General features: G+C 50.7%; 1 protein-coding gene across 2 annotated transcripts; it reads left to right on the top strand.

Annotated features, from left to right (window-relative positions):
• Positions 1–1,381: 1,381 nt before the first annotated feature.
• On the top strand, positions 1,382–21,835 carry LOC144721090 (zinc transporter ZIP12-like). 2 transcript variants are annotated; one of them, XM_078598445.1, is made up of 11 exons: positions 1,382–1,679; positions 3,419–3,691; positions 9,073–9,262; positions 10,832–11,134; positions 12,852–13,024; positions 14,751–14,912; positions 16,756–16,884; positions 17,188–17,257; positions 17,840–17,992; positions 18,424–18,611; positions 20,478–21,835. In XM_078598445.1, exons 1-11 carry the CDS (start codon positions 1,467–1,469, stop codon positions 20,604–20,606), a joined length of 1,983 nt encoding a protein of 660 aa, XP_078454571.1. In that variant the 5' UTR covers positions 1,382–1,466; the 3' UTR covers positions 20,607–21,835. The 2 variants fall into 2 exon arrangements, with proteins under 2 accessions (XP_078454571.1, XP_078454570.1); XM_078598444.1 differs by lacking the exon at positions 1,382–1,679 and having other exon boundaries at positions 3,557–3,691; positions 16,759–16,884.
• The last annotated feature ends 468 nt before the right edge of the window (positions 21,836–22,303 follow it).

Raw genomic sequence — 22,303 nt, 5'->3', positions numbered from 1 at the left:
CAAATATAAGGAGGTGGTTCAAGATGTTTTCTCCATTTCAATTCATGCAACTGTTTCTGCAACCCAACCTTCGCAACACAATCTCCTCCTCCAGTTGCTGGGAACCAATTTGTCTCCAGCGAGCCACGTGGCCTGGCTCCGCTCCCACGACGTCTGCCTGTCTGTGCTATCTTCACGTCATCTCTGTCTGTGCTATCTTCACGTCATCTCTGTGCTATCTTCACGTCATCTTTGTCTGTGCTATCTTCACGTCATCTCTGTGCTATCTTCACGTCATCTCTGTCTGTGCTATCTTCACGTCATCTCTGTCTGTGCTATCTTCACGTCATCTCTGTGCTATCTTCACGTCATCTCTGTGTTGCTCTTACGACGTTGTGAATGGAAGTTATCGTTTTTAAATACTTTATTATTATTATTGCTGACCCGCCTCTATTGGACATCCGTGAAATAGAGCTTCATAGCTCATCGGATTCCTCCATTCTAAGTGGATTGTCCAATTTCCATCGCCTCCGAGGTCAGAGGGCACGACTAGAGCGGCCTCCCTGGGACGCGCTCAGCCTTTGGGCGCCACTCCGCCACCATCTTCATCATCATCTTCATCATCTTCTGGTCGTACGGCAGCCGATGTAGACTGCGATGTCACATTCAGGTGCTCACGCCCAGCTAACCGTGTCAGGAGCAGCGCGGTGGATCGCTGTGACGATGTCTCCTTCGTATTTGCGGATCTGGGCATTGTGTCGTTGTTTGGTGTACGGTCAGTTCTGGGTGACCAGAGTCGCACGCGACTCCTGGAGAGTTTTTTTTTATTTTCCATTTGTGCATCATCAGCAGGTATCCGCATCTACTGCCATGGTTTGTGCAGTGGATGTGGTTTCGGGTGCGGGTACTCTCACATCATTCCAAGACGTCAGCGCGGAAGAGTAAGCCAAATACATCATAGAGGAGCTGCCTGTTTCTCCCTCAAGTGTATGCCCACCAGCCAGAAGTCGCCTGAAGAAGACATTGCAGAGGCTGTGTGTATGTATGTTGAACTTCTTTTGCACCGTACGTATCCACCCGTGCTAATCGGAGGGCGAGTGCTCGCCTTTACGGAGTGCGCTGCCAACGCCGTGCAACCGTGAAGCCATGCTCAGGCATGCCCCCGGGCAGGGACATCTGTGAAAAAGAGCTTTATAGCTCATCGGATTCGTCCTGCAGTGTAAACAAAGACTCTGACTCTGAGGTGGTGCGCGCCGCGGGAGGCTCTGCGCGTCTCGAGCCCGCTTCGCGTTCCTCCTCCTCGCCCCTCTCCTCCTCCTCCCCCCTCATTGTTACGCCTCCTGCCACTACCCTGGCACCTCCTCCAGCCCGGCATTCCGCGGACCCAGCTCCCATTCTCCCACAGCAGCCGCCCTCGCCCTCGCTGCCCCCGCGAGCTCCAAGGAACCTGCGCGCCACGCGCCGCGCGCCGCGCGCTCGGACTCGCGATGCGAACCGCGCCGCTCGCCGTGCTCTGCCTCGCCGCGCTGCTCGGCTCCGTCGTGGAGGCGCAGCCCAGCGGCAGCAGCAGCGGCAGCGGCAACCCCGACTGGGACTCGGGGGGCGACGGGGAGTCGCCCGAGCCCAGCGCCGAGGAGACGCGCGCCCTGGCCGCGCTGCTGGCGCGCTCCCGCTGTGGGGACGAGGCGCTCTGCGTGCCGGTACGAGGGGGGGGGGCAGCGCTGATGGCAGCCGCGTCTCTCACACGGCCCGCGCTCCGTGGGTGCCGGGGTGGGCCCTACACCACCGAATGTCGATTTGAGCCGCCCAAGTTGGACTCCGCTTGCGGTGTGGCCACACAACAGCAGCTCGATTGACCCCGAATCCCAGAGTCGCTGGACTCGGTCCGGTCTCTCACCATCGTGATGGCAGTGATGGTGTCCGTGTCGATGGGTTGATGGCAGTAGATGTGGTGTGACGGCGATCGTGACATGCTGTCGTTGGGGTTCTTAACAAGCACGAGACGATGGGGATGATCTTCATCCTGAACTTAAGGACGACGGTCATAATCATCACGACCACCATTCTCTTTCAGTCATGATGACCGGATTCACCCTGACGCTGGAGTTGATGATGATGGTGATCGTGACGATGCATGTCATGACGCTGGTGACCATCGTTCTGTGCGAGTTGTATTCGTTGCACCACCGCTCCCCAAATAAATGTAGTGCGAGTGTGCTTGAGGGGCCCTGGTCTACAGGCACAACAAAGATTCCCGTGGTGGTTATTGGGCATCGCTAGCACGCTCGGGATGGCTGTTGTCACCATGCAGGCGTTTCGATCAACGAAACTTGTTTTCACGATGGAATAAGCTGCTGACGACGGCGAAGTGGTGAATGGTGCCAGCGGTGTCCACACCGCACACTCGCCAGCCTTTCCCGCCAAGACGGCACGACTTTAGCTGGCGATCTCTCTCAGCTGGCGCGCTCCGGCAGTGTCACGCCTCTGGGTGCCACTCGCTGACTGCCCAATCTGCACACGTGCCCCCCTCCCAGCACCTCCAGCGATGCGTGATCGTGTCCACGGTTTCTTCCTTCCACGTTCTTTTCAAGCTCCAGAGTCATTTCCCCCTCTAGCCTGCCATGAAATTCCCGGCATCCTCTGCATGTCCATAGGGTCAGAGGCAAGGGGCTTATTTTCTAAATGTTTTGCCAGGATCCTATTACTCCTGATTCGTAGCCTAACATCCCCATTGTAAAACAATGTTCTTGTAAACAGCCAGCTTGAGGCCATACATCTCAAGATTCCGCCTTGTAACGCCCTTGAAAAGCTCTTCACTGAGCAGTGCGCACCTGAATACACAAACTTCTTCACAGCTCGGCATTCTCTTCCCGATGACACGTGGGGTAAATATTCAGGAAACTGAGCGCAATTTACGATTTCCTAATACACAAAATTATAGTTTACACGTTGTTCACACGTGGCAGACATTGAGTGTAAAGCCAAATGCTGGGAATGTGCGGTCAATGGTTTGCGTTTTAGAGCGGAGAGAAAACCACGTCCACAGGTGGCTCTTGAACATCCCATGTGACGCAGACGACGTCGCGTAGTTCTGAATTGACCAGGGCGGCCCGCCGCTACCGAACCGTGAACCTCTACAACAAAGCGGCTCGCACGACTCGCGCTCACCGCCCGCGTCTCTTCCCCCGCCCCCCTTATCCACCCACTCACTCACCCACTCACTCACCCACGCACCTACTCACCCACCCACCCACTCACTCACCCACTCACTCACCCACGTACTCACCCACGTACTCACCCACGCACCCACTCACTCACCCACGCACCCACTCACCCACGCACCCACCCACCCACCCACTCGCTCACTCACCCACCCACTCACTCACTCACTCACCCACTCACTCACTCACTCACCCACCCACCCGCTCCTGGCTCGCAGTGCTTCAACGACACGGCGGGCGCGTGGGCGCCGCTCGGCCCCGCGGCGGGCGGCGTGAGTGGCGCTCACGCGGCGCTGCTGCTGCTGCACCTGCTGAGGGAGCCCGGCCGCGGCTGCGGGCCGGGCCAGGGCGCCCCCCTGCCCTTCGCCTTCCTCCTGGACAGCCTCGTGAGGGCCGCCGGCGGCAGCAGCGGCCTCTCCTCATCGCAGACGCTGGTGCTGCTGGACTCTACGCGGAGCGGCTTCCCTCCCGCCACGCGCCTCTTCCAAAAGGTCGCGGGCAGCGCGCAGTGCGGCGCCTCCACGGGGGAGCCGCTTGGGTGGCACGTCCCGTGATGCTGCTGCTGATGATGCTGATGCTGATGATGCTGCTGCTGATGCTGCTGATGATGATGATGCTGCTGATGATGCTGCTGATGATGATGATGCTGCTGATGCTGCTGATGATGCTGCTGATGATGATGCTGCTGATGATGCAAGTTGTTGCTGCTGCTGATGATGCTGATGCTGATGATGCTGCTGCTGATGATGCTGATGCTGATGATGCTGCTGATGATGCTGCTGATGATGATGATGATGCTGCTGATGATGCAAGTTGCTGCTGATGATGCTGCTGCTGATGATGCAAGTTGCTGCTGCTGATGATGCTGCTGATGCAAGTTGCTGCTGCTGATGCTACTGTTGATGCTGATGATGCTGCTGATGCAAGTTGTTGCTGCTGATGATGCTGCTGCTGATGATGCTGCTGATGCTGCTGCTGATGCTGCTGCTGCTGATGATAATGCTGCTGATGCTGCTGCTGCAAGTTGCTGCTGCTGATGCTGCTGCTGCTGATGATAATGCTGCTGATGCTGCTGCTGCAAGTTGCTGCTGCTGATGCTGCTGCTGATGATGATGCTGCTGCTGATGATGCTGCTGATGATGATGCTGATGCTGCTTATGCTGCTGATGCTGCTGTTGATAATGCTGATGCTGCTGCTGATGTTGCTGCTGCTGATGCTGCTCCTGCTGCTGCTGATGATGCTGCTGCTGATGTTGCTGCTGCTGATGCTGCTGCTGCTGATAATGCTGCTGCTGCTGTTGCTGCTGCCTGAGCAGTGGTGTACACAGCACAGAATCTGTCAGTGAGACCGTGGCCTGACAAGTAAACGTGCGTGTATTCTTGGTTCTTTCGGTAAAGTCACGTAGATCGAAAATACAATAAAAATAAAAGAAATTCATAAAAAATACAAATAAAATAAAATTTGGTTTCATTTACATTTAATTTTTTTTTCTATCTACGTGACTTTACCGAAAGAACCAAGAATATGAATTCCTGCAGTCACGAAAGTTTTAAGTCAAAATGTAAACGTGTATATAATAGTAGGTGACGGTTTTGGCAACGTCTCTTTCTCATCGTACGTATTTCTTTATTTCGCACCGTTCGCAGCCAACCATGCTAATGTTGTTAGAGTATGTAACAATGTTCTAAAATCTTGATTTGAAGCTTTCGTGACTGTAGAAATCCATATTCTTTGGTGGGAAAGCACCTGATGAAGGACGCTTGTGTTGCGCCCGAAACGTCGTGCTTTATTTTATTTTATACCCACGTGACTTTACCGAAAGAACCAAAAAGTATCATTTTGTTGTAGTACATAACAGTTTTGTTAGAGTACATAACGTCGTTACCAGTAGTTCCACCAGCCGTAGCCATTCTAGATTTTAAGCTTTCATGACTGCAAGGATTCATACTCTTAGGTTGTTTCGTTAAAGTCACGTAGGTAACAAAATAAATAATAAATAATTGAAATAGAAATAATAGTAAAAACAAAATATTTCTATTATTATTTTTATTATTTCTATTATTATTATTATTATTTTCCCTACGTGACTTTACCGATAAAACCAAACAGCCGGAGCCACTTTTGTCAACAACCGGGTAAGCGGTGGGGGGACAGGGTGTTGGGGGAGCCCCCCACTCCACCGCGTCACCGCTGCCGGGTGGCGGGGCCCTCGTCCCCTGCGAGCAGCTGGGGCGGTGGAGTGGCCCCAGAGCGCCACTCGCCCCCCCTCCACTCGCCCCCTCCACTCGCCCGCCCTTCCACTCGCCCCCCCCTCCACTCGCCCCCCTCCACTCGCCCCCTCCACTCGCCCCCCCCTCCACTCGCCCCCCCCTCCACTCGCCCCCTCCACTCGCCCCCTCCACTCGCCCCCCCTCCACTCGCCCCCCCCCTCCACTCGCCCCCCCCCTCCACTCGCCCCCCCCCTCCACTCGCCCCCTCCACTCGCCCCCTCCACTCGCCCCCCCCCTCCACTCGCTCCCCCTCCACTCGCCCCCTCCACTCGCCCCCCCTCCACTCGCCCCCTCCACTCGCCCCCCCCTCCACTCGCTCCCCCTCCACTCGCCCCCTCCACTCGCCCCCCCTCCACTCGCTCCTCTCTCCCTCTCTCCTCTCTCTTCTCTCCACTCGCTCCTCTGTCTCCTCTCTCTTTTTTTTACGATCAGAGGAAACAAGAAGATGCGCGGTGTAGTCGGCACTTTGCTTCGTTCATCAATTCGTTTTTTAATGCTTTGCTTTACGTAACCCCCCCCCCTCCCCCTTTTTAAATGAAAGATTTCACAAAAGATGTCTTGCTCTGCTCTCCTCCTTCTTACCCCTTCTCTCTCTCTACCCCCTCTCTCTACCCCCTCTCTCTGCCCCCCCTCTCTGTCTACCCCCTCTATTCCTACTCCATGTCGCCCCCCCCTTTCTCTCTACCCCCCCCTCTCTCTCTCTACCCCCTCTCTCTACCCCCCCCTCTCTCTCTCTACCCCCTCTCTCTACCCCCCCTCTCTCTACCCCCCCCTCTCTCTCTCTACCCCCTCTCTCCCTACTCCATGTCCCCCCTCTCTCTCTCCTCTCTCGCCAACCGCTGCCGCCGCTCTCCGTGTGGACGCGCTCCGGCTCAGGTTCCTGGCGGCGAATTCCGACCCACCGCACGTCAGAACCAGACTCTTGATCACTCTCAGAATCTTTATTTATCATTGGGGGAATCCGATGAGCTGTGAAGCTCTTTTTCACAGATTGTCCAGTAGTAGAAAGTGGTTTTCTTTTGGCTCGCGATGCGTGAGCAAAGGCGCCGTGCAGGGAGCGCGTTCAGCAGAGTGTCACAACTCCCCACACCGCGTCACTCTGACACCGTCGCTGTTTAACACGGAGGCTTTCGCGACAAATATCAAAAGATGTAGACCGAAGCTATCAACAGAAGATGCGTACAGGATGAACTGCACGTGTGGTAAATGTGATGCTGGGCAAACAGGACGAATGATCAGCACGAGACTAAACGAACATCAGATACATTTTAAATTCACCCAAATACAACTGTCAGCAGTAGCAGAGCACGAGTGCCAACAAGGACACTCAATTGATTTTGTTGAAGTTTTGTGCAAAACTAGCTACTACTGGCCCAGACTAATTAGAGAATCTATCGAAATTGAAAGAATTAAAAATACCTTTAACCGTTCAGATCGCTACCGCCTCAGTGCTGCGTGGAAGCGAATCATCAAATAATACATTGTTTAAGTGCGTGTCTACAAAGGGCAGCGTACTTCAATAGGGATTATTACACACAATGGACAGGAAGGACAAGATCAAAGGGCTCGCATAATGCACATGCATCATGTACGTCGCCTGATGAAGCTAATTGTAATAACTGGCGAAACGTCGAACTCAGATTGTAAATGTTGTGGCTTGGCTCTCCAACACACCGGCTAGTGCTGTACTAGTGACGAATTGGCACGTTCTGTTTACGTGTCAGCCCTTACTAGTTGCCTGTGTCGGGTGGTGGCGGGTTTTCACGACACATTTATCTTTTTACGCGATCTAGCCCAAAACAAACTTCTCTTACAGTCGGTGCTCTAATTAGTAACGGGAGGTTGAGATGGATCCAGAAGCCGGATCCCAGGTCTAGTTTAGGCACCGCGAGATTCGTGAGCCCAGAGGCGAATCGTCGACCATCGCAACATGGACCACCACCGCCGCTCTGTGTGAACGTGGGGAAGGAAGAGGAATGCGGAGGTCACGGAGCAAGGACACAGCGAGGGGACACAGCGGCAATCACTAACACACACACACATCCACTAACACACACGCACTCACACACACACACACACATTCACTAACACACACACACACACAGTCACACACACAGTCACTCACACACACACACAGTCACTAACACACACACACAGTCACACACACAGTCACTCACACACACACACAGTCACTAACACACACACACAGTCACTCACACACACACGCAATCACTAACACACACACAGCTACTAACACACACAGTCACTAACACACAGTCACTAACACACACACACGAGGCAGAATCACTAACCCACACACACAGTCGCACACACACGAGGGTTTAGCCCTGAGTGTGCCAGTGTATACAAACCACACTCATCCCTACACTCACACACAGGGTACTCAAAACAATAGATCCCCCGTGTATCATTAAGCAACTGTTGGGGCAAGTGCTGTTAGGGAGTACCACCTATGAAGGCCGGCACGAAACACGAGGGGGTGGTTGGCCAGCACCACGGCCGACCGCCTTTGTCTTCCCAGTGGCTCTGACTCTGACAGTGGTGCTTTGCGGTTGTAATTGAGATCCGCTGCACGTTACATGGGTGTCAAGCTATGATGGGATCAATTACATTGCCCACGTTAGGGTTCATTGCTTCGGGCATATCCACACATCAAATTCTATAACCAACGTATCGTTTGTGCATCATCGTTACGGCAATTTGGCGACACGCTTGGAGCCGCGATGTTGATTTATAAAGGATTTATAAAGGATTTATAAAGGATTTATAAAGGATTTATAAAGGATTTATAAAGGATTTATAAAGGAGGCCTTTAGTAAACTCATGGCCATGTGGAACACAGCAGCCACATTGTTTCCATTTGCAAATTGAACCGAGCACAGTTTCACGAACACAATCAGTCTCATATTCTTGGTTCTTTCGGTAAAGTCAGTCTCGCTGCTGACCAGAGTGCAGAGTTTAGCCGGGAGACTTCAACGCAGCCCGTGCAGTCGGCGGCGTGGATTAGGCACCGGTTAAGTGCAGAAGAATCATTGCGACATCGGGCAGCATGGCTCTGTGATGATGCGTCCGTGTGCGAGTTGCCGCAAAGGAGCAGGGGTGCCCTATGAACGGATATTGTAAAGTGAATAGAATCATAAATGCGTGCACAAATACAGAGCCTAATAAGACTGAATCCAGCTGGCACGGGCTTGGAGCCGTCATAAATAATCATGCAACCGAGTGTTGCAATTGAGCGCGCAGAACACCGATTCTCGCTTTTACCGATCAAGAGAGAGAAGGACACCACGGGGGTTTGGAGAAGCCAATCCCTCCCTCACTCTTTTTTTTACGATCAGAGGAAGCAAGAAGATGCTCGGTGTAGTCGGCACTTTGCTTCGTTCATAAGTTCGATTTTTTTTCAACGCTTTGCTTTATGTGCCCCCCCCCCCCCTTTTTTAAATGAAAGATTTCACGAAATATTTCACGCTCTGCCCTGTTCCTTCTTGCCCCTTCCCTATCTTTCTACCCCCCCCCCCTCCCTACCCTATGTCTATGTTCCCCTGTTTTATATGTAATATTTGTTTTAAAAAACGCGCAGTGCATGGACGCTGCCGCGCGGAAAGCGGTGCCGGCCCGGGCGGTGGAGGCAGGGCAGCTCGGGCGCGTGGCCACGCTCTTCCTCGCCGGGGCGCACCGCTGCTTGAGGCACGCGCTCCTCGGCCCAGACTTCTTCCTCGACCACATATTCCGCACGCACAGCAGCGCGCCCGACGCCATGACCGAGCAAGGTATTCTCGGGGGCTGCGCGATTTGTCGCTCCGCCGCCGTCGCCGCACGGCGTCTTTGCTGCGCGGCGTCTTTGCCGCGCGGCGACTCTGCCGCGCGGTTTCGGGGAGCGACGTCCCAGATCCCAGCCCACGAAGCGAAACGTCGGACTTTGTGCCCAACAAAGACACGCGGCGCAATCCATCAACACATCCGAGAGGGGTGGATATCCTGTTATTAATAATTATAAATTAAAGGCGCTGTGTCTAAACGTTCTCAAGCCCTTTAAATGGTTAGGTCTCGTTGGAATTCACGTGACATTCATCCCGCCGATCACAGATAGATAGCGATTGAAACCGGTGTTGGTGATTGTATAAATGTAATATCCCAACACAACGCATACCTTCTGATGCTGCACGGAGCAACACTGACGTAAGAGAGATTGCGAGGTGCGTTCACATCATGTGGGCAAGCGGGGGAGTGAGTGCAGTGTTAGCGGTGTGGGTGACTTCACGACCAACATCCCTCTTGGAGCCATAGACTACGAGACGATGTCGCTGTTCGTACGTTGGCCGGACGACTCGATCCGAAATGAACACCTCTACTCGTGACAACCACAACAATAACTCAGACGTCACTCACTTGTAAGATCACTCTTGGTGATGGGCAACACGCTTGGAGCTGCGATGTTGATTTATAAAGGAGGCCTTTAGTAACTTCATGGCGATGTGGATCATAGCAGCCACATTGTTCCCACTTGCGGATTGAACCGGGCAGAGCTTCACGAACACAATCAGTCTCGCGGCTGAGCAGAGTGCAGAGTTTAGCCGGCAGACTTCAACGCAGCCCGTGCAGTCGGCGGCGTGGATTAGGCACCGGTTAAGTGCAGAAGAACCATTGCGACATTGGGCGGCATGGCTCTGTGATGATACATAGCGCGCTGCCTGCGTCCGTGTGCGAGTTGCTGCAACGGACCCCGATAACCCGATATTATGAAATGAAGAGAATCATAAATGAGTGCAAAAATATAGAGCCTCTAATAAAACTCTGAATCCAGTTGGCACGGGCTTGGAGCGATCATAAATACCAAGGCAAATGAGCGCAAAGAACACCGATTCTCACGAGGTAAGAGGGGGCGGTGAGTGGTGAGGGAGGACAATCCCACAGCCACCGCCAGGTTTTAAAGGTTTGATCATTCAGGACACAAAATGTTAAAACCTGCATTGCGAACCTTTAGATGAGTGTCAGGAAAGCCAAACATTGTACGTTGTGTAACATATCCACATTCTGCTATACACACAACACCATTACCATATTCTCTGGTTTATAAGACGCTCCGGAAAGGAAGACGCACCCCAAACCTGTGCCTGGCATCAATCCAGTTACACAAATCTGTCTCGCTCACAACCTCCGGCATTATATGATGCGCCCCAATATGTTTAGAAATTACGCTCAAACAGATTGCGACTTATAATACGTAGAAGACTGCATCTTTCTCGAGATCGCTTAACCTTGCATCCCACTCGCACACGGAGCCACCGCAGCCGCCTTGGCCACGTCTCGGGGCTGACGAGCGCGCTGTCGTGCGGCAGACCTGGCGGCCTTGCTCGAGCTCCTTCATCTGGGCAAGACGGAGGAAGGGCACGGGGGCCACGAGGAGGAGCAGGCGCACCACCACGACGACGAGGAGGAGGAGAAGCACCGCGGCCCCGAGGAGACGTGCTACAGCGCGCACGAGCTCTGCGACGTCTTCGACTTCAATTCGAGCGGCGTCGTCCGGCGCAACTTCTCCGCGCTCGCCGTGGCCATCGTCCAGCAGCTGCTGAGCGGGGCCTGCCAGGCCCACGGCGACCAGGAGGCGACGGCGCCCGGCGCGGCCCCCACCACTGTGGAGAGTGAGGAGCCTAGCCCATCTTCACCTTCACCGTCACCCCACGCTCACCTCGACTCGCTCGCGCCGTGGTGGCGACACAATGTTGTCCGTGAATTAAGGAGGGACGACGCATGCGTGGCCAATGGGAAGCGATGCCACGCGGTCACCAACCGATGGAAGGCATCAATTGTGTCGTCGCAGAAACGTTTAGACGGAATCGGAATGGCCGCGTGTTCACGTGCGGAGAGATCTGGCACGGGGTTGAGCGTGGGATTGAGCTGTTTACGGAAATGTGGTCAAGCGTGGGTTTGAGGCATCGTGTGTTTGAGCGCGGGTTAGATCTTGGGATCCAGCATGGGCTCGAGCGTGGTGTCAGAATCGCGATTGTTTCTCTAGAATCTTGCTCTGCAACTCCTTCTATGGACAAGCACACACACGCTCAGTTTAACCTTAATTAAGCATGACACACCTACTTCATCTTTTAATAATTTAGGCCTCCATTCTATTCCCAGACTCATTCTATCACTTTACAGCGCCACGCGTCGTCGCCTTGCATGTAATTCACGAATATATACTTTCATGTGCCAGTCAAGCTGGCACGTCAAATGTGCCAATACTTTACGTGGCCCTGATCTTTGTAAATATTGATCTCATTTCTTCTTGATGTACTCAGTTATTTCCATAAGCTTTACCAATTTTCAACACTATTTTGTGAGCATTCACGCTCCAATTGCTTTATTATGACGCGCTCAGTCACGTTGGCATCTGATCTCCCTAAGAAGTTCTATTTCTCGTGTAATTACATAATTAAATTTTGACTTAAAACTTTCGTGACTGCAGGAATTCATATTCTTTGGTTCTTTCGCTAAAGTCACGTAGATCGAAACGTCGTAGTTTTGTTATTTTATTGTTATTTTCTTTGAACCTATCTACGTGACTTTACCGAAAGACCCAAAGAAGATGAATTCCTGCAGTCACGAAAGCTTCAAGTCAAGATTTAAGGTTTGGAAAGTTTCATGAATTTCTCGGTGATCCGCCAACCATTTGCTCCAAGGTGCGCACGCCGACTTCACGGAATGTGTGCCGTGACGTCATCACCTCGGATAAGTCCAAAACCCGTTTTTATTCTCGAATCGGTTGCAATGTCGTGCCTCGGCCCTGTTCAAAGATGAACAAATTAAACATCGGGAACACATCCGTCACGTGCACTCGGAGCACAGTGCTAGAATTGGGAGTTTGCTGTGAGTTCATGAAAGTGTCCATTCTTGGAATTTTGCCCACAGTAAACATTAAAAACCCGTGACATCAGAGACAAGAATAGGCCGCGCGCAGTTAAAAAAACATCTCGGTCACCTTTATTGTCAATCTTAAACCTCTGCTACACATTCACCTCCACCTTTCACACACATATTTTTAAAGCCACCCTTTTTGCCTTTGCCTAAGCACACACGAGATTAGCACGCGCCAATCGTAAACACGTGGCACTCTTCGCGACGTGAACACAAGCTGCGGTGGAGTGGCGCTGCGGCGGCGATGACCCTGCAGTCTGAACCCGGTGGCCCGAGTCGCATTGCCGAGCGCCCATCACCAACTTGCACTGACCAGCATGGTGAAGTATGGTCAAACAACCCCCACGACCGAAACGACACACGAGGAAACCTTCACGTAGCAGTGCGTTGACCAAGGTCTGTGAATCACGACAATGTGTTTCATGAGCAATTTTCTGTTTCCTTCGCCAGAGTATGGGTATGGAACCCTGGCGGTGCTGGTGGTGAGCCTTTCCTCCCTGATGGGAGTCGCTGTCATCCTGTTCACCTCGTGCCAGGAGACGTACCGAGTCATCCTGCAGACGTTCATCGCTCTGGCTGTGGGCACCCTCTCCGGAGATGCCACCTTGCACCTGATTCCCGAGGTGCGTCTGGTTTGAACAACACTTGGCTGATGGGATGTATGCAATCTACTTTTATTTTGGATGTGGAGGTACAGATATGGGGAATGGATCATTCGTCTGCTTATTTTTTGTTGTTGAAATTTATGGAACTCGTTAATTACATTGGAGAAGTGTTGGTTCGAGACAACATATCACCCTAGGTCCACGTTTGAAAAATAAAAATGCACCTGCTCTGACATGATCTCCGAAGCTAATAGTTTTGAGCCTGTATAGTTCTTGCATAGATGTCCACCACGCACACTCTTAGATTGTCATCGGTGACTACAGAACTTATAGACGGTGGGCACGTTGTACCGTACTTCTATGCCCCCACGTCTAAGCGTCTTGCTTCACCCCACATTGCCCAGCGTGGTGAAGTGATGTGCGGGTATGGTCAAACAACCCCCACGACGAACACGGCACGGGGCGCCTTCATCCAGCAGTGGAGTGACAGAAAGGGCCATATATGTACAAATATCAGTCATTGCTAGGGATACACATGATGCTCTTATCGCCCAAGTGCAGGTGCAGTCACACAAGTTTGAGCGAGGCGCCACTCATTAAAAACTGGGTGCCCGTAGTGAATAGTTAAAGAAACAGCCGCATTCCGGATTAACCCATAATCCGGATTAAATATCCCCACTCTCGACAGCCCAACAATGGTGCAGTGTTTGTAACAGCAGTGTTTGTAACAGCAGTGTGTGTAACAGCAGTGTGTGTAACAGCTTTTACAAACTGCGGGGATTCCGTGAGAGTCAATCGCTCGCAATTTGAAAAGTGCTTACTCCAAGGAATTAAAAAATATATAAATAATACTGTAGTCATGACATTTGGGCGATTTGTGCCTAGGCGCAGGGTTGTCAGCAGGCTAGCGGGGCCGTGCTCCGTGAGGATGTTTGCTGTGGCGGAGCCGTGCGGGGCGCGGCCCAGCGGTAGCGCTGGGATCGTCGCTTGCTTGAGAGATTCGCGGTTCGAATTCAGCGGTCGCCCTGATTAATACTGCGGCGGGCCTTATAGATCGCGTGACGTCATTCACAAGAGCGGACCACCGCGTGTGGCGTCGTGATCCAAATTTGAAAAATGTCGCTCCAATTACTCGAAGGGAATCGACATCGCAATTATCGGCCCATCTTGCGAATGTCACGTGATTATCCGGTTAAGCAACACGGATGTGTTCAGGCTAAGTTGTAAATTCAGAGGTAACCCATACACATGGGATCTGCCAACCAATCCCAAGCACGACGAGCATAGTCATCACAATGTGCAGCACAAGTGAGTTTGCTTTGCAGATATTCAATGGGGGAAATCTCCGCCTCTTGACTTACACACTCGATTACAATCACTCGGTTATGTAAAACCGGCCAGGTGGCTCACCGGTCGAGTGAATGACTCACGATAGAAGGTTTCGAGTTCACATCCTGGTTGGGGTTGACTCATCCCGTCATTTCTGCAGGTCGATACAATGAGTACCACTTTATGGAGAAGTCAACAGTGATCGTCCTTTGGATATAATCACACACCCTGCCATGGGAATGGGAATTTACCACCACTGGCTCAGCTCTTTATAGAGGAGATGAGCACCAACGTCTCAATGCTCATAATTTGAGCAGGAATGCATTTTGACCTTTTGACTACGCCTGGCACGTGCTAAAGTGCAGGAACAGATCTCAGAGTGGCTGGTGAGGGTTGCAAACCATTTCCCTTGCAGATGCTGGCCCTGCACGACCACGGTGACGGTCACGACCACGCCGAGGAGGACTTTGTCGAGAAAAACAGTCACGTGTGGAAGCTGATGGCTCTCCTGGGAGGAATCTACATCTTCTTCTTGGTGGAGAAGATCTTCCATTTGCTGATCGCTTCATCTCAAGGGGTACGCGAGCGGCACCTCATTGTGACGATGCAAGCCTTACATGCAGGCGCGGTCTGCGGGCAGGGCCTTGGAGTGAGCTACTTTGTCAGTAGCGTGCGATAGCGACATGCCGCATCGCAGCGAGTTCACGTGCACGGCACTGGCGCATGTCGCGTCTGGGTGTAAGGCCGCATGCACAAGGGCCCTTTGTTTTACTGATTCAAGTTCAGGCATGTAATTTGGAAGAGCAGCCTCTTTACAAAAGCATTTCGTTATTTTGCCAAATCATCCCTGATAAGCACTCGTTGAAAATTCCTTGAACAAGCACCTCATATATACGCTGGGACCCAAACATAGGAACGTGTTTCAGCGCCGAGGAGAGCTGACACGCACAGCACGGGGAGACTTGGCTGATGTCTGATGGATGGTTGACTCTTTCCAGCTGAAGGGCTTCAATCGTGTGACTTTGCCACTTCTGGCGTTACAAGTGTAGAGGAGTTCTAGCCCGGGTGAGACTTGAACATCGCCTTTATCACGTCTTCCGCACAGCGTGTCGTCACACACCAGGGAGTCGCTGCGCTCAGTTGGCGCCCCGAACCCCCCATCTCTCCCTCCTTTCATTCTCTTCTCCGTTCTTTCTGGAACGTTCCACGACTCTCCGCCAATCCGTTCATTTCTCCGAGGACGGTCTCCCAAACGACCCCTTATATCTATTTGGTTGTTTTCCTGACAACCAATTCGACGTCAATGTTCTCCGTCTTCAACTCCGATCAGTTCCGCCCCCACGGTCGCTCCTCGGCAATGAGTGCCGGGCACGCCATTGGAACTCGCGAGGAGCCCTTCGACCCGCGGAGTGTAGATGTTTCTCCTGGCATCCCGTACACAAGGTTTAGGTTGCACCCTATAGGTAGGCGGGGGTCCACTTTGTGTCAAATGCAGAACAGCAGCTGCAGGAAGGAAGATTTGGAAACAAACACTGCAAAGAAAGAGGCAATTGCCAAAACATTTGCAAACTGTAAAATAACAACTGAAGATGTGTGAATGTAAAAAAACTGCACGTTGCGAAATGGGAATGTGATATCCTTCACACGTATAAAACAATTACAGCTGGGATTGCCAGTCAATAATTAATTCGGAGCAGAAGCCTTTTAAGTGAAAACAAGAAACACTTACTACGTGGAACATAAACATCGTACGTTTACAATTGTCTGGCCACAGAGTGTGTTGACGTTTGTTCATGCCGACATCTTCTGTGTCTGGGGTGAATGCTCCAAGTGATTGGTCGACGCTTCATCACGGACAGACCTGCTGGGCGTGTGGAATGTTTTATTGCCGATGCAGCAGACAAAGAGCAAACACACAGACCACACAGGTGGCTGCCTGACTTGGTTTTAACAACAATCACCTGGCAGGACAAAATATGTCGGTGATAAATGCACACTTGCGTGTCTGCATATATATTTTTATAATATGCAAAATCTCTGAGCACAGTATTACACCGTGAGAGTAATTTACACATAAAGGAGCTCGAGATTTAATCTGACATCCCACATACACAATTAAACATTTAAACTAACTTCTCAGCAGATTGTGTCAAGATGTGATTATAATTACGTTGCTTTAGATAATATACGGGCATGTGTGGGAGGTTGCCGAGAAGAGGAGCGCAGTGTTGGGGACGAGCTGATCACTGGATGTTTGAATGTTTGTTGAACTTCGTTCGCACCGTGCGTAGCCAACCGTGCCAATCGGATGTGAGGTTTTGGAGAACAGCAGAGCAGTGTTGGGGAAGAGCCGATCTTGCTGGACGTGCACTGGTAGTGCGTTTGCGGCTAACCGCAGTGCTACTGCTCCTCATCCACAGCAGGACGGCGGCCAGGAACGCGAGCAGCAGCAGCAGCAGAACCACTGCGGACACTCGCACGACCTGGCGCTGCGCGACTCGTTCAGAGCCGGCAAGGCCGGACGCGGCACGGCCTCCACCACACGCCTCGTGAGCACTGCCGCCACCCACGTGGCTACGCTCACACGGAACACCGCACGCTCCATGCTGCTGCCATCCTTGTCGTTCCACATCGGTCCCATAGTATAATCACTGAGCTCGCTTTCCTACAGGATAATACCAAATCTATCTCCGCTAAAGAGTAATAGTATGATAATAATGCAAATAATGACACTTGTTTCAAGTATTATCAGTAGTGTCTGCCACTTGAAAGCTACAGTAAGCGTGTGAGAGACAGGGTTGCTGTGCCGCTGGCACTGGGGGATGCCAATGTGCCGTGCCGCTCCCTCCCAGGACACGGAGGAAGAGGCCGAGGTGACACCGACGTCGGCCGCGCTTCCGAAGCATCGTGGCACGTTCAAAGGTCAGGTCCTCGACAGCCGTGTGCTTCACTTGAGCTTTTATGCCCGATTGTTATCACGTGGGTTAGATTTACCAACCCTCTGAGCTGCAATGATAATAAGAGGTTACCGCCCTTTGTCCATTCACGTTTTGTCTTTAGTTTGTTGTTCTTACCGGCATTTCAGTCATGGGAAGTTTGACCATTCTTCACCACGCCGTGCAATGCAGGTTGGCGAACGTGGAGACCCAGAACTGATTCAGATAATACTCACCGCTGATGTTGGCTGCAAACAGGAATCAAACTCGGGTTGCTGGATTTATAGTGCAGTGCGGTGCTAATCGGTGTGCCCCTGATCCACCCTGCACTGCTTTCCTGCGGTGGTTTCAGTTGGTAACATTCGATGGCTGTGAACGAGTCCACGTGCCCTGGACTGCTCTCCCAGGCTCTTGCTGCAGCAGGCTGTCCGCCTCCTCTGCCTGGCTATTTGAGGGGGCAAATGGACTTGGACGCACATCTGCGGGCATTTAATGCTCCACAATTCCCAACGGTTGCAGCGCTGCTTGACCCGAGCACATCTGTGGTGATGCCTGCGCGACTCCCCAGGAATGAGTTCCCTGGCCATCATGATCCTGGTTGGCGACAGCATCCACAACTTCGCCGACGGGCTCGCCATGGGTGCTGCCTTCTCGGCCTCTAACCGCGCGGGCCTGACCACTTCGCTCGCCATCTTCTTTCACGAGGTTCCTCACGAGATAGGTGACCCGCTTCTGTGCGATTCGCCCACGTCCTCCCTGCTTTTGTGTGTTTGGGCTGCATCTTGAAATGGGGGCGCATTTGGACGCTTTTCAAATCCACGCTGTGTCGTCGGTCAGTCTCTGGATAATTGTGGTGAGAATGCGCTTCAATCTTGATTTGAAGCTTTCTTTTTGGTTCTTTCGGTAAAGTCACGTAGTTAGAAATGAAATAAAATAATGCGCTTCGTTTAAACGTTTTAAATAGGGTCCTTAAAGTTGGCTGATCACAGAAGCGATGAATGTTGAATTGCTATAGTCTGTACGGTACGAAAGAAGTTCAACATACGTTCATACAATGCCACAGAGCTTGTGAATCTCAGAACCGCAGAGCCGCTGGCACGTGTGCTCACACCGCACGCCCCCCCCCCCACCCCTTTCTCCTCGGACGCTCAGGGGACTTTGCAGCGCTGCTGAACTCCGGGATGAGAGTGTGTCCAGCCCTCGTCCTCAACTTCATTAGCTCCCTCACGGCCTTCACGGGGCTCTACGTGGGCCTGTCCCTCTCCAATGACACCATTGTGCAGCAGTGGATATTTTCTGTAACCGCCGGAATGTTCTACTACATCTCTCTCGTCGACTTGGTCAGTGCCCCGCCCACGCCACACCGGCTCGCAGCCACTGACGCACCACGCGTGGTGGCTACACGCTACACCCAGCTCTGATGAGTACCTAGGGAATTAACAACCCGAGACCATGATCAGTTAAGAGTGGCTGCAATGTAGAATGTGAATCCACGTGAACTTTCCACAGTTAAATTTGGACACATGTTGTTCATGGCCTCTAAGGGTGCGATGCACATCTCACCAGGACAGCTCTCCAAAGACGACGCGTCAAAACCATGATTGTTGATCACCAAACTGGGAGGTGAACCCTTGGAGTGGGACGATTCGACGAATTGCCACAATTCAGGGTTGCAGTTCACAGTTTAAAAAAAATAGATTTACAGTGTTCTCAACAATGTTTTCAACATTAAGCACAATGTTGTGCTTAATGTGTGTGATTTCTTAAGGACGCAGTGGTCATGTTAAATACATAGAGCATATATTGGTCAACAAATACGGGGTTTCACATGTGAGTATATGCATCAGGGAGGGATTTGTGAATCTCTGCACCAGGACACCAGAACAGACCCCTCCCCTCCCCCGCCGCTTGGGGCCTGGAGAATTATCCCGATTGCCTCCCCGAATCCGGCTCTAGATGTGTGCATCATGAGCCTAGATAATATAATTATCGATATCACCCAACCCACCTTGCATGTTAGTTTATGGCGACTCGTGCAGTTCGCTGTCTGCCCTCTAGCGCCTGCTGCTGGGGTTGCAGCCCGATGGGATGTCGTGCGATGCCCTGTACCAGTACCTGGGATGCGGTGGTAGCAGCAATTTCTCAGCATTTTCAAATATCGTAGATCATAATGGTTGGCATCATTATCTTCATTATCCATCATTGTTTTAATCATCATCAGAATTATTTTGATTTCATAGCTGATGGAATATTCACTAATATTCTTTATCACGGGATACAACTAAAGCCTTTGAAAGTGAATGTCAACGATTCATAGGGTCGACAATCTCTTCATGGAATTGAATTTGGATCTCATTCTTTGATATTATCTCTGCCATTAAAGAACATGTTCCCCGATTTTCTAATTCATCTGAAGAACCACAGAAACCTAGATTTCAATTTCGGGTGTTCCCAAATTAACATCGTTTTAGAACTGACCTGACACGGAGTGACGTCTGAAATACAACTTAAAATGTTTATATCAGAATGATCGTTTTACAGTTTGAACTTTATTTTAAAACAACTAAAACAAATATTTAACATTTAAAGCTATTAATTCATCTTCTTGGTTCTTTCGGTAAAGTCACGTAGAAGGGAAGTAATAAAATAATAAAAAATATTATTTTATTACTTCCCTTCTACGTGACTTTACCGAAAGAACCAAGAAGATGAATCCCTGCAGTCACGAAAGCTTTAAATCGAAACTATTAATTCATGTTTAACGTTGAAATTGTTGCATTTAGTACTTAAATACAAATTATTCAAATGTTATACTTTTTAATCCGAAGGTATGAAATGAATCTGACGATTTAGGCATAGAAATATGAAAATCTGATTTCGGAAAATCGTAAATTCCCAAGTCATGCATAGTTAGGAGATCTCTAGTGTGTGTTTATGTCAATTGTGTATTATTCTTCAATATGGCAAGATGTATGCTTACACCTGGTGCATGAATGCACTGTGCCCTGTTCACAAACGTAGTCTGTGCGACGAGCATTCCACAACAGCACGCATTTAAATGTACTCCACACTACTGATACGACTTCGTAAAATTGTAAAATTATTTTCACACACGCGTAGAGTTTACGCGTGCACGAAATTGCCTCAAGCGGCACGCTGGGACGCGATATTTAATGGTCACGCTCTCTGTGCGCTCCCCCACACAGATGCCGGAGCTGATGAAAGTCACCGGTAAATTCCCGTGGGTGGTGTTTGCGCTGCAGAACGTGGGCCTGCTGGCAGGGTGGGGCATCATGGTGCTGCTGGCCATCTTTGAGGATCAAATCTCTATTTGAGACATTTGTCACGCGCGCACACGCCGCGACGAGCTGGCGTGAGACACGCGCACACTCTCTGTTGAACACTCTCTGTTGAACACTCTCTGTTGAACACTCTCTGTTGAACACAATCACCTCGTGTATGCTCACTCTTGCTCAGGACACCAGCAGTACGTGTGGATTTGAATGCTTTATATTCATGATTGACGTACAGACACAAATGGCTCAATATTACATTCGTCGTGTTTGTGTGCTGTATCACAACAAAAGGGCTGTGGGAAAATACTTAAAATCTTGAGAATACTGTGAGATACATGAACACTAACTCTTTATATTGCAATGTGGTGGTGGGCAAACTGGTTTTGATTGTTATGTTATTATTCATTCACTTGTTTACTCAGTAAGCCTCGCTGAGTTTCAAGACTCTTTCAGAATGGTCCTGCCAAGGTTTGCAGTAGGGGCCGATTTTTACGTAATCTGCTGGTATTTTTGTCAGTATCGGGATGTTTGACCAACACCGGTTACATTATGGGGGTTGTTTTAAGCTTTGGGAGGAAACCAGAGAACTCGGAAGGAACCTTTGGAGAACATTGGAAGAGCAAACAAACTCCAAAGATAAATGTCCCTTGGGAATCGAATTCAGGAACTAATTGCCGTTAGGCACTAACGTTACACTGTGCCACCCAGCCACTCTTTTGAAATTGCCTCTCACGCACATACATACACGGTATGTGGCAGTGTGGCAAAGAGGGGTAACATTTATCTTGTGCCTGGATTGCCTGTAGAAGAACGATAAATCAGACCTGGAATCTGGACGTAAAAAATAGCACTGGTTTCGTGTCACTAATAAAGCAGCCACTTGGGCCCATGAAGACTTTTTTGGTGAAATAAGGTTTTCCATTTCTGTCATAAAGTTGCGCAGATGAGTCATCTCCCCCTCTCGCTTTATTCCCATGCCCCAATGTATCACAAAAATGTATAAAGTAGCATTTTTTAAAAGTATGATTCAATTTACAACGAATAGTTCCTCTGTTGCATTGTGGGAATCGTCATCCACAGCAGAGAACCCATGCTGACAGAGCCCTGGACCGGAATCTGAATGACTCACTGAAGGACTCAGTTCATTTCCAGTGTGAATGAACGAGGCTATAATCTGTGTAAAGCACTATGTGAATGTGTTTTTTACTCGATATACATTTTGTATCCCTCAGAGCTGGTGGGAAAAATAAAGTGCAAAAATTACAGAACGTGTTTGTGTGTGCAGTTATCGTATCCATGAGAAACAGCAGACGAACTTAGTGCCCACCTCTCTCTGCCACTTGTGCATCTCCACGAGTGAAAGTTGGGTGTCCCTGAGCCCATCTGTGGCATTGTTAGCAGGTTAAATGTCAGTGCACAGCCTCCTTTTTATATGCCAATGCCGGAAACAATCGGCCACTTATATGTAAATAAGCTGAACTTCGTTCACACCGTACATAGCCAACCATGCTAATCGGAGGTGCGGGGGAAGGCCCATCAACACAAGATTCAGTTCTAAAGAAATTCGTTTTCAATCTACATTATTTAAAAGTGCATAGCTCAAGTGGCTTCCGAATATCGGAAGGAAGAGCGTTCCAGACGGCCCCAGAAGCGCATCTGAAAGCGCGCGATGCAGTGATCATCTTTGTTTAACGGTTCGCCAAAAGCCACTGCGAGGATGACCGAAGTTTGCCTGA

Source organism: Lampetra planeri, chromosome 10, assembly GCF_965212315.1.
Source record: "Lampetra planeri chromosome 10, kcLamPlan1.2.h2, whole genome shotgun sequence".
Taxonomy (NCBI): domain Eukaryota; kingdom Metazoa; phylum Chordata; class Hyperoartia; order Petromyzontiformes; family Petromyzontidae; genus Lampetra; species Lampetra planeri.
Note: the sequence above shows the minus strand (reverse complement) of the source record. Positions and strands in the feature narration are given on the sequence as shown.

Coding starts and splice junctions, on each gene's coding strand:
- LOC144721090 (XM_078598445.1), top strand. CDS start 1,467: ATGCGAACCGCGCCGCTCGCCGTGCTCTGCCTCGCCGCGCTGCTCGGC. Junction 3,692..9,072: donor CCACGCGCCTCTTCCAAAAG/GTCGCGGGCAGC, acceptor AAAAACGCGCAG/TGCATGGACGCTGCCGCGCG. Junction 17,993..18,423: donor CGAGGTTCCTCACGAGATAG/GTGACCCGCTTC, acceptor TCGGACGCTCAG/GGGACTTTGCAGCGCTGCTG.